Below are 11,359 nucleotides of genomic sequence, written 5' to 3'. Positions count from 1 at the left end.
CAGGCATGAAATGGGATACTATAGGGCTTAGTGAGGTGCGGCCAAATGAGGCACACACTCATAAGAGGAAAGTTTCACAACGCTAATAGACACTCACAAAAAGACACACAGGACAGGTGCTACGCCTTTCCTCTGACAGGCATAGCATGTCACAGCACAGGCATGTGTTTATGACTAATGCACCAACTATCCCAGCAATTAAGTTTTACTTGAGGCATACACTGTACTGAAGAACTATAGGGTTCCTTATCAATAAACCTCTAGCTGGTAACATATATAAATTCTGTAGCATTAATGAGAGGGTGGCAGGCATTTAATTAAGCTTAATAAGCGGTATAAACTGAAGATTACTGGCCTATGCACCTACATGTAGCCATGATGACCATGGCAGTCGAAAGCTTCTATACGAGGATGTAAAATCAGCAATGGGGAAAGTAAAAACGCAGTATACTGTATTAGTGGGTGACTTCAGTGCCAAGGAAGGCAAAAAGCAGGCTGGAGACAAGGCAGCCGGTGACTATGGCATTGGCCCTTGAAATAGCAGGGAGAAATTACGAGTCCAGTTTGAAGAATAGCATGCGAATCATGAATGCTTTCTTATCGGTGAGAGGGAAGATGCACGAATTCGGGATCTTACTACAAAATAGATATTTAGCTTTAACTAAGGAAAACGACCTTAGTGTAGAAGCAGAAATATCATTACTGACCGTGCGGTAGAAATAAGCGGTAGGATAGTTAGGGAGGATACTCATAAATTTAAGCACACGAAAGGTTTGGTTAAGAAGCGCCAAAGTACGAAATCCTCCGACTCAACAGATGGGATAGAACCGAAAAATAAATAGATATAAGGTGTCCGGCATAAAGAAGTACAGTATAGAGAAAATCTGACATGTTCTAAAGAATGGTGGTAGCCTTAAAGCGGTGCATAGGCAAAAACCAGATGTATGCGTTAAGAAATAAGGCCGGCAACACTATTATTAATATGGGCAAATTAATCAAAGTAGCCAAGGAGTCCTATACTGACCTATACAGTACCCAAAGTAGTCAGGGAAATGACGAGATTGACAGTACCAAACAGCAGTAAGACATTCTGCCAGTAAAGAAGGATGAGGTTAAGAAAGACGATATGAAAGGGGGAAAAGCAGCTGAGGAGGTTCAGGTAACCATAGATCTATTGAAGGATGGTGAGGATATCGTGCTAGAAAAACTGGTCAGCCTGTATGCGCAGTTCCTGACGACGTCAAAGTGACCAGAACCTTGAAAGAACGCCAACATTATCTTTATCTGTAAGAAATGGACAATTACCTGAAAATTGAAAGCCATCGGCTTGCTATCTGTTACATATAAGGTATTTCATAAAATAATCGCTAATATAATCGAGGCAACCTTGGACTTCAAAAATCCAAAGGATCAAGCAGGTATTCAAAAAGGGTACTCAACAATCGATCATATTTCAACCAGGTGATAGACACACAGCATTCATTATGAGAAAGCAGTTGACTCAGCTGAAACCTCGGCAGTCATTCAGCCATTGTGAAATTAGGGTGTAGACCAGCCATATGTGGAAGTCATCATCATCATCATCAGCCTGATTATACCCGCTGCAGGGCGAAGGCCTCTCCCATATTTCTCCACTTAACCCGGTTCTGTGCTAGCTGCATCCACTTGACCCCTGCGAACTTCTTAATCTCATCCGCCCACCTAACTTTCTGCCGCCCCCTGCTACACTTTCCTTCCCTTGGAATCCAGTTTGTTACCCTCAGCGACCATCGGTTATCCTCTCTTCGCACTACATGTCCTGCCCATGTCCATTTCTTCTTCTTAATTTCCACTAGAATGTCGGTAACTTGAGTTATTTCTCTGACCCACTCTGCACGCTTTCTATCTCTTAATGTTACCCCTACCATTTTTCGTTCCATAGCCCTCTGGGTTGTCCTCAACTTAAGCGGAACTCTCTTGGTTAGCCTCCACGTTTCAGCCCCATAGGTGAGTACAGGCAAGATGCAACTGTTGTATACTTTCCTCTTGAGCGATACTGGTAAGCTGCTAGTCATAATCTGCGAGTGCTTGCCAAATGCGCACCATCCCAATCTTATTCTTCTTGTTATTTCCTTTTCATGGTTCGGATCTGCGGTTACTACCTGTCCTAAGTAGACATATTCGCCTACTACTTCCAGTATTTCGCTACCTAATGTAAACTGCTGTTCCTTCCCGAGGCTGTTGAACATTACCTTAGTCTTCTGCATATTGATTTTCAAGCCTACCTGTCTACTTTTTCTGTCTAGGTCATCAATCTTTATTTGCAGTTCATCCCCCGAGTTGCTTAGCAAGGCAATGTCATCAGCAAATCGCAGATTACTGAGGTATTCTCCATCTACCCTTATCCCTAACTGCTCCCATTCCAAGTCTCTGAATACTTCCTCTAGACAAGCTGTGAATAGTACTGGGAAGATTGTGTCTCCTTGCCTAACACCTTTCTTTATGGGAATTTTGTTACTTTCTTTATGCAGAACTATGGTTGCTGTGCAGCCACTATATATATCTTCCAGCACTTAACGTACGGCTCGTCTACCCCCTGATTTCGCAATGCCTGCATCACCGCCGAGGTTTCAACTGAGTCAAATGCTTTTTCGTAATCAATGAATGCTATGTATAAGGGCTGGTTATATTCCGAGCATTTTTCTATCACCTGGTTGATGGTATGGTATGGTGATGGTAGGGTGCAGCGGTGGCGTAGCGGTAGAACATCCGCCTCGCATGCAAGAGGACCGGGGTCCAAATCCCGGTGCCGCGCAATTCTCCACCGGATGAAAAAAAAAAATCCGCGTGTTGATGGAATTGCATAAACAGGTTTGGGGTGCGACCTGATGCCGGTGAACACCTCCGGCAACGCACTCCCTCACCAGAACAGGAGTTGGCCACCCTGGTGCAGTAATTGGCCACAACCTCCTATGATAAGCTCCATATGTGGAAGTACTGCAAGATATCTATAGTAGCTTCACAGCAATCATGGTTCTCCATAAAGAAATAAAATTCCCATAAAGAAGGATGTTAGGCAAGGAGATACAATCTCCCCAGTACTATTCACTGCTTGTTTAGAGGAAGTGTTCAGACTAGGAATGGGAGCAGTTAGGGATAAGAGTTGGTGAATACCTGTTTTTTACGATTCGCTGATGACATTGCCTTGTTAAGTGCTAAAATTGGATACAATTGTAAAGCATGATTGATGGTGTAGACAGGAAAAGCAGAAACGTGGGCCTAAAAATTAATATGCAGAAGGCTAAGGTAATGTTGAAAACCCTCGGAACGGAACAGTAGGTTATCATAGGTAGCGAAGCACTGGAAGTGGTAGGCGAATATGTCTACTTAGCAACAAATAGTAACAGCAGAGTCGGACCATGAAAGAGAAATAACTAGAAGATAAAGATTGGGATGGAGTGCACTTGGCAAGTACTTGCCAATTATGGCTAGCAGCTTACTGGTATCGCTCAAGAGAAAGTTATACAGGATGTCCAAGCTAACTTTAGCCAAGGGTTAAAAAATGAAACATTTGAGGTAGGCCACCGAAATCATATATGGTTGGCAGCCATCTGGCGCGCCACAGAGAATGTTACTATGCAATTAACTAGTAATTAAGACAATTTTTCTAAATTATTAACTTCTTTTGACAATAAGCAAATTTAAGTTGAAAAGCCCCTTCTAAAACCTGCATTCCATTTCTTTCCGATAAAGAAAGCCACACTATCGTTTTTCCAAGCTCTAAGGAAAGCCTGCGAAATACAAAACATCATGTGACTGGTGCAAATTAGTGGTTCCAAGTTATTTTGAGGCCAATCGATAATTCGAACTTTTTTTCCAGACCCATGAAGTTCAAATTGCCAAGGCTTTACAATACAAGGGTGCGCCTTTTGGAAATAAAAGTTGATAGTAGTTCACCGCTCCGTAGGTCTTGTTGTCCTCCATGTCCTTGTACTCAATTCTAACATAATAGTGTTTGTGGAAAGGACATGCTCTCTGCCATTACGAGTGAAAAATCAATGGAATGGCTCTGATAGGTAGTAGCCGGCAGCCACCACGACTATGCATTTATTGGCTGTAGGGTTGTAATGTCAAAGCGACACGGCCAATTTGACAATGACAGAACAAAGGGAATGAACCTTCCAGGACCTTTGCATTTCGAGTCGGACATGCTCGCTCTTGGCCACGCAGGCAGATACGTACGTACGTACGGCTCAGTTAAACAGGGCTTTATATGTCTGATGGTCTTTCACATGCAATATACATAGTTTACGACTGTATGCTAAAGAGTATGCACAAGATAAAAAAGACAGAGAGCAGCGTGGCGGACCTTGCAGGGGGGCTGAAACAAAGGAAAAGGGACGAGGCGACGACTGAAGAGAGGAGGAAAGAAAGGTTGTCTGGCTACACTGATCAGCAGCGGATTGCACCGTGTCTCGTCTGGCAACTCTGGTAATCAAAGCGTGGGTACCACTGACGAAACTGTGCCAGAGGCACAAATTAGATTAGTGATTAAGCAAGTGGTAATGTACACGTACGCGAACGAGTATCCAAGGGGAGCCAAATTTAATGCTCTCGCATCATACCCTTAAAGGCGGAGCTTGAGTCCCCCAACCATCTTCCTCCCGTTTTTTTTTTTTTTTTTTTCGTGTGAGGGCTACAGCAAACACATTGATAGGTCATTCTTCTTTGTTGGTAAACCATCTGGGAATTTTGAAACTTTCAAAACAGGCTATATATACCTATAAGGCAAACAGATTCTGATTTGGGCAAAATATTATAGACACAAGAAAAGCACAACATTAGTGCAACATTATCAGTGAATCAGAGCTCTCGCATGCAACACTGTGAGGGCAGTACAAAAAGGCCAAAAAGTCATTCATGAAAAGTCATTGCCAAAAAGTCAATAAGTCATAGTTGAAACAGACGTCTTGCTTGAGCGAAGCGCCTGGTCACAGGATGCGCACTTGCGGGAAGGTAAACAAACTCCTTATTAGACCGCTCACAGTCCAGCATTTACAATTAATGCAGAAGTAAACAGAGCCAGAAAATGTTTGCAATAGTGGTTGGTTGAGGTTGCGTGCAGACAAGCTTTTAGCACGTTACCACTACTAGCTGCATTCCCACATTTACTCAATATGCATCCAGGACGATTTTCCTTTCACCTTTGCACCCGCCAATGGAATAAAAATGCTCGCCGACAGTGGGTTTCGAAATGAAGCCAAGACAAAGATATCAGCTTCATTGTCCATCATGTTAGACTATTGCTTCATCTATGGATTTTCCCCAACATGGTATTTATTACAATGAAGCGCTGTTCTATATACATGAATTCTGTACAAACAATTAGGACAACAATGCCAAATCAACACAAGAATACGGCACAACTAGCAACAACACTCTGGCTCGAACTGAGTCTGGCCTTCCCCTTGATGAGCAATCACCCTACTGAAGAGGTCTTTTGCAGAAACAAGATTGGCATCGCCGGTCCATCAAGCGTACTTCCAAGATACTGTTGTGTAGGCCTATCGGAAAGATCATGTCCACGGGATAATCAACAACGGCAGTGCAGTGAGGTGTCATATACAGTCGAACCCGGTTATATTGAACCCGGATATATCGAATTTTGGTTATATCGAACTCACGGAATATCCCCTTGAAAATCCCATGTAAAAGTGTAGGAAAGCCGCGTCATATATCGAACTCAATTTTGCCAGTCGTTTGATATATCGAACTCCGCACTACGCACTAGAAAGTGTGCCTTCCCCAAAGACGATCGCATCACTCTTGGCCGTTTGCCGCGTGACGTTTTCAAGCCACGCGCGGAAGGAATGAGAGGGGACAATTCTGGACAGCGCCGCGCCCATTCGCCAAAGGCGTGCGCATCTGCAATTATCGTTTCCCGCACGCCAACACATGACGTTTGCAAGCCATGTGCGTGGGTGTGCCCATTCTTTTGCCGAGCTCTCTCCTTCAGCACGCTACGCATGCGCCAAGCCAGCTCAGCCCGTTTTCAGACAGACGTGAGACGCTTTCTCCAGCGTGTGTTGCGAACCCTCTGGGCGCGGCGGCTGACGTGGCTATGGCGCCTGCGGACGTTAAGAAGCGGCAGCTCTGTTTTTTTTTTTTTTTTGCGACAGTTATTCTTTCTTAACGTTGTGCTGTACGCGCGACGTAGCGTAAGATATGGCGGCTGCGGACGTTAAGAAGCGGCAGGCTTTTCTTTGACGGGAGCCGTTTATCTTTGCATGTATGAATCAAGGGAAACACGCCGTCAGCTGCTGCGATTATGACGCCCGCCCCAAGCGCGGCGTGATAAATCGAACCAGACTTTAGCAATCAAGCCATCACGGGCACTCTGCCAAGTTTGCTCCCCGCCACTGGAGGAGCTATAAAAAGATAAGGGCGCCCTGACGTTATCGCTGCGCAACATCTTGGCACGCTGCCAAGAAATGAGCTGTGGATGCGACCACCAAAACGGAGTGACGCGCGCCATCGGCATGCAAGCGAAAATGCTCGCGATTTTCTGCCGCAGCGACACAGAAACCTTGTTTTGAGCTGCCGCAGTGGCTCGAGTGGCGAGCGAGCGGGACGCAGTTCCAACAAGTTGGAAATTTTTCGCTCTGTCGCTGCCGCTCGTCGCTGAGATCGCTCAATCGCTTGCATGTGAGCGAGCTGGCCTTAATGCATTTTTTTTTTTCAAATTCTCGGGCGCAAAAGTGGAGAGAGGGTTCATTATGCGAGTGGGTTGATTACGCGGCAAATACGGTATCGTTTTTTCGCATCGTAAGTGCCGTCACAAGCCAATTTCTGTATATCGAATTATCGATATATCGAACTTTTTCGTGATCCCCTTCAAGTTCGATATATCCGGGTTCGACTGTAGAATGCAGTCACAGATTAAGCCTCTGTTTCAATGTCTGTTGAAAAATACCTTAGAATAGTATTGCACCTTTGCAATTAACTAAGCAATATTTGTTTCTAGAACATCACAAAGGCGACAATTTACCAGACAAAAAAAAGTGCTGTCCATGTTTTAACGGGCAATTTCTTAGTGTGTAGCTCACAGAAGAAAGTCTTAGCACATGATGAGCGGTATTTTACGCACTGTTAAGAGTATCTCATGTACCAGTATACTGAAATACACAGAGTGGTACATCGGTGGAGGGAAAAAACATAAAAATTACATACTGGCACAAACTTTTCCTCGTCAATGAAAACGAGCTCGAGGGGGAAGCCAACAAGAAAGAAGTAAGCAGCCAAATACACCTTCTGCGTTAAATCCCATTAACACGGCAGACGGTCATGGAATATGAGAAGACACAATGAGGGTCAGTAAAATATTAACTAAATTGACTTGCAAGAATGCCTATACTAGCAGATGTGAAATCCCACGGAAAAATTAATTGTGAAACTCACAAAAATAACAAATACTCTGAATACGCTCAATATAAGGCCTTTTGCAACAAATAACTTGGAGCGCATAATAAATTTGCGTTGAAAACCAGATCATATAGAACAAAAGTCGGTGTAGCCTATGGTGAAGCGTTAGTATGTGGCTTTTACCATAATGTGCACTATGCTTACAGGCACTTAATGATATTCCTAATGGCATTCCAAGGTACTTTATTGACCTACACATCAATGCCAAACCAGCACATTTCACAGTCTTTCGTTAAACGAATAAACTCTTCAATACTCAGCTTGTCAGTGCAGACAAATAAGAGGTTGTCTTCCCTAATATGTTCAGTTCATAACTCATAACACGAAAGCCATTGATGGCTTTGTTATTCAAAACACTTATGCAAACTGGCTCTAAGTAAGGAGCAAACAGGAGCAGGGTCAATGGGTAACTGATTCACAGACTGAATGGGAACTGGCCACAAGAGACTGCGTCTTAAAATAGGGCATATCGAACAAATTTCTAACAGCGAAAGAAGTGGTAACGGTTGGCATATTCTTAATGGTAATATGTTTAATGTGACGCATGCCTTGTTATGTTACACTGCTCAGTGATATTCCACAAATCTCAGGAGAGCTACTAAAACAGGACAGCTCAGCATGGATCAGCAGCATCTAGTCATTAAAGTGCGCGTAATAGCATATATTATCTACACTTTTTGCGGCACCGAGAAAGCGAAATACACCTCTGTGAAAGCATGAGGTGGATTTCACTCAATCAATAATGTAATGTACAATCGCCTCTAGTATGAAAGGAAATGCTCAGTTCACAGACAAGAAAAATGAAGGAAAGCAAAAGATGCACATCAAACAGCTGTCGTCCACCATCAAAGCGGCAGTGAGTGTAATGACGGCATGCACAACAGGTACAGATACACCGGTGACAAAGGAGCCTTTACAGAAAAACGGCCAAGGCCCGTAGGTCCCCAGCCCCAAAAGGCCTACAGCAGCCACACCCTTCAGTACCAATTCGTGAAGATGTGCCTATTGTTCATTCTGAAGAAAACAATGAAAAAATAGAGTGCTTTTTTGGCACACATATGGAGCAACCATTCATTGTATGCTTCCATGCTCATAATACTGCCGCTAACACGAGTGTTTCATTTTATTTCTGGTGCTAACATGCCAAACAGTATCAAGTTTCAGTTCCTGGCATCCACAGCGAAATTGTGCTGTCCTCACTCACATGGTTCCATGCAACCAGATGCATGATCCCAAAAGCAACAATCTTAAAGGTATTTAGCATAGTCCTAAAGGGGTAAACGGGACATCCTAGGGAAATTTTTCTCAGAGGTTGAAACATGATCCCAGGACTTTAATGAGACGTCCCCAGGGGGACTGGTGTACTGTCTGGGAACTTGGACGGAATTTTAAATTTATGCATATCAATTTTCGTAATGCATCACGTGAAAACCTGTAGAATAGATAAATGCGCTCCAAAAGTAGGCATTCTGCGGCGAACTACCGTACATAGATCACCCTAAAGAAGCCAGGTGTCAAGCAACTGCGTGCAATATACACTGATGGGGCAAAAACGAATTGAGCTATGCTAAATCTACTTCACTACGCAAGAAAGCACCGACTGTCCAATCTTTTCCTTCGCAGTGCTCGGAACATAGTTAATGTACGTCAATCGCCATCAAAACAATGCCGCCTGTATTGCTACTTCCATTCCCAATGATACTGAATCACGGTATACTAAATGCACACGCCTTTAGCATATTGAGACTAGCGTGTTACCGGGAGCCTGACTGCATGCGTCACCAAATACAGTATCAAAGTGCTCGAGAAGACTTCGCACAGTGCTCCAGAGCGGCTACTGGAAGTCGTCATTGCAGCAACACAGGCATCGCTTTTTCATGGATGGTGGCATTGATGTTGGCAGCATACGATTAATCTATCCTTGACTACGCAGCGTGAAGATGAAAGAAATCTAGTGATCATCTTTAATACAGTTATGCAAGCTACCATCAGCGTTCTACCCCTTCTTTCTTCTCTGGTCAAGACCCTACTTGTACCATGGACATTATTTTCCCTGCCACCCGGACATTTCTGAACTGATGTCACTTTCCCAGGATGCTAGGTATGCCGAAGAATGCCATCATCTTTCATGTGCATTTGTGCATTGACCACAAGGATACCGCAATTTCTAGCAACTTAGCCGTGAAAGCTCCCTTCAAGCTATGCCCTACCCACCAGACTCGCCAGTTCGGCTCTGGTACCCATCCTCCACCCCCAGCCTCTCATGCAAAGCTTCTTTCCGATAGAAGAGTCCCTACCACATCATTCAGCAGACATTGCCCATCAATTTAACTACCTCATTGAGCCACTCGCCTCCTTGTTAGATCTGCATTGTCGTGGCTGCGAAATTGTCTACGTCAACCTTCTGAAGGCATACTACGGTCCCCATGTTGTATGTTATACTTGGTTCGCCAGAATGGCTCCTTCTTCGCTGGAGAGTGACTTTAATACTGCAGGCCAACATGGACCCAGTGCAGGTATCAGACTTACGAGGAAGAGGATATTTGTTCCCAATGTGTGGAACCTGGCTGCTGGACCTCTGCTATACCTTGAGGTCCCTTTGTCATTACCTCTAACGTCGCCTCTCCGTTGCCTCTGAGATTCAACCCAGAACTCTCCAGTTCCCTGACGTTACTATTAAACTTCATTTAGAAAGACCTCATTCTTCTAACAAAGTACAAACAAGCAGGTACCAGAAAACAAATCTTACATTATCACACTGTAGTGCATCAATAGTTCGGCCGTAGTCATTTTTACGAATGTATGAAGTTATTCATTCCAAAACAGCAGCTATTCCAAGATGCTGCAAGGTGACTATGCATGGGCTACAACATTTAGTATACAAGATAGTTCCTCTGAAAGAATGACTTGAATATCAAAGACCCCCAACAAAGGAGACTCAATACATGAATAAAGCTGACAGTTGACAGCTGCCTACTCAATGTTCAATCTTGGTGTTAACTATTATGCACCACAAATGCTTCTCCTCAAATAGGAACTGCCTGCAATATGAAAGCATTTATTCATAATACTGATACAGGTGCACCTTTGGACTTGATAATACATAACATTTATTAAGACACTCAATTTGCATATACACTTTAATTTGTCAATAACCTATTTGGTACACACTTGGTATACAATTTTACAAGTTCCTCAAAAAAACACGTAGCACTCATCCAGACAATCCTGTCCAGCGGGGCAAGTAGCCACCCCAGCTGGATGCAGCAGATGTATCCTGCTGCCCTTCACCGGTCACCACGGCCTCCAACTCCTTTTTCTCGTCCGGACTCAGCTTGAGCATGGTCGTCAAAACAGGTACCAACCGCTCCTTCTCACTGCCACCACGCAACGTCACAAACTGCGCCAAAACCGCAATAACCACAAAGTTGAAAGGTGGCAGACCCTCCATATCTGCTATCAGTCATGGACATAAATGAGCATTCATATGGCCTTCACTAAACCACCAAACTACTATACCATATGACCAGAACCACATATCTGGAGCACGTGCAAAGATCCTAATACAGCAAAATCTCGTTAATTCGACCCACATTAATTCAAAAACTAAAACTTGGGGCTCGGTCCCGGCCGATGCCCATAGAAGCCTGGCATCAGACGCCCTTTAATTCAAACAATGGGCAGTCTTGCTCTGGTTAATTCAGACAGGGCATCGTGTCGAGGTACAACCCGCACAGCAAGTGATCTCTGAAATAGACCTCCCTGAACCTCAGTTGCATAGAAAACTGGTGCCTCCATACTTTGTGCATGCTATGGCAGGCAAGGCGACGATCAAAAGTTACCCCTTACCCAAACATAGTTTAATGGCATAGTTTCAGTTTCGGTTTAACTTCATGCC

The 11,359-nt window shown here is 44.0% G+C and overlaps 1 protein-coding gene across 2 annotated transcripts in view; it reads right to left on the bottom strand.

Moving 5' to 3' along the window:
- Positions 1 to 4,735: 4,735 nt before the first annotated feature.
- Positions 4,736 to 11,359, bottom strand: part of LOC146202788 (uncharacterized) — a 100,998-nt gene continuing 94,374 nt past the window's right edge. The window contains exon 20 of one of the 2 annotated variants that reach the window (XM_084588335.1): positions 4,736 to 10,861. In XM_084588335.1, the coding sequence (XP_084444461.1) occupies positions 10,676 to 10,861 (186 nt within the window). In that variant the 3' untranslated portion in view covers positions 4,736 to 10,675. The remainder of the gene's footprint in view (positions 10,862 to 11,359) is intronic. The other variant, XM_084588336.1, reaches the window with a different exon arrangement.

Source organism: Amblyomma maculatum, chromosome 1 (assembly GCF_055883805.1).
Source record: "Amblyomma maculatum isolate TAMU_Amacu chromosome 1, ASM5588380v1, whole genome shotgun sequence".
Classification (NCBI taxonomy): Eukaryota; Metazoa; Arthropoda; class Arachnida; order Ixodida; family Ixodidae; genus Amblyomma; species Amblyomma maculatum.
The sequence above is the reverse complement of the archived record's forward strand: the minus strand, read 5'-3'. Positions and strand labels throughout refer to the sequence as shown.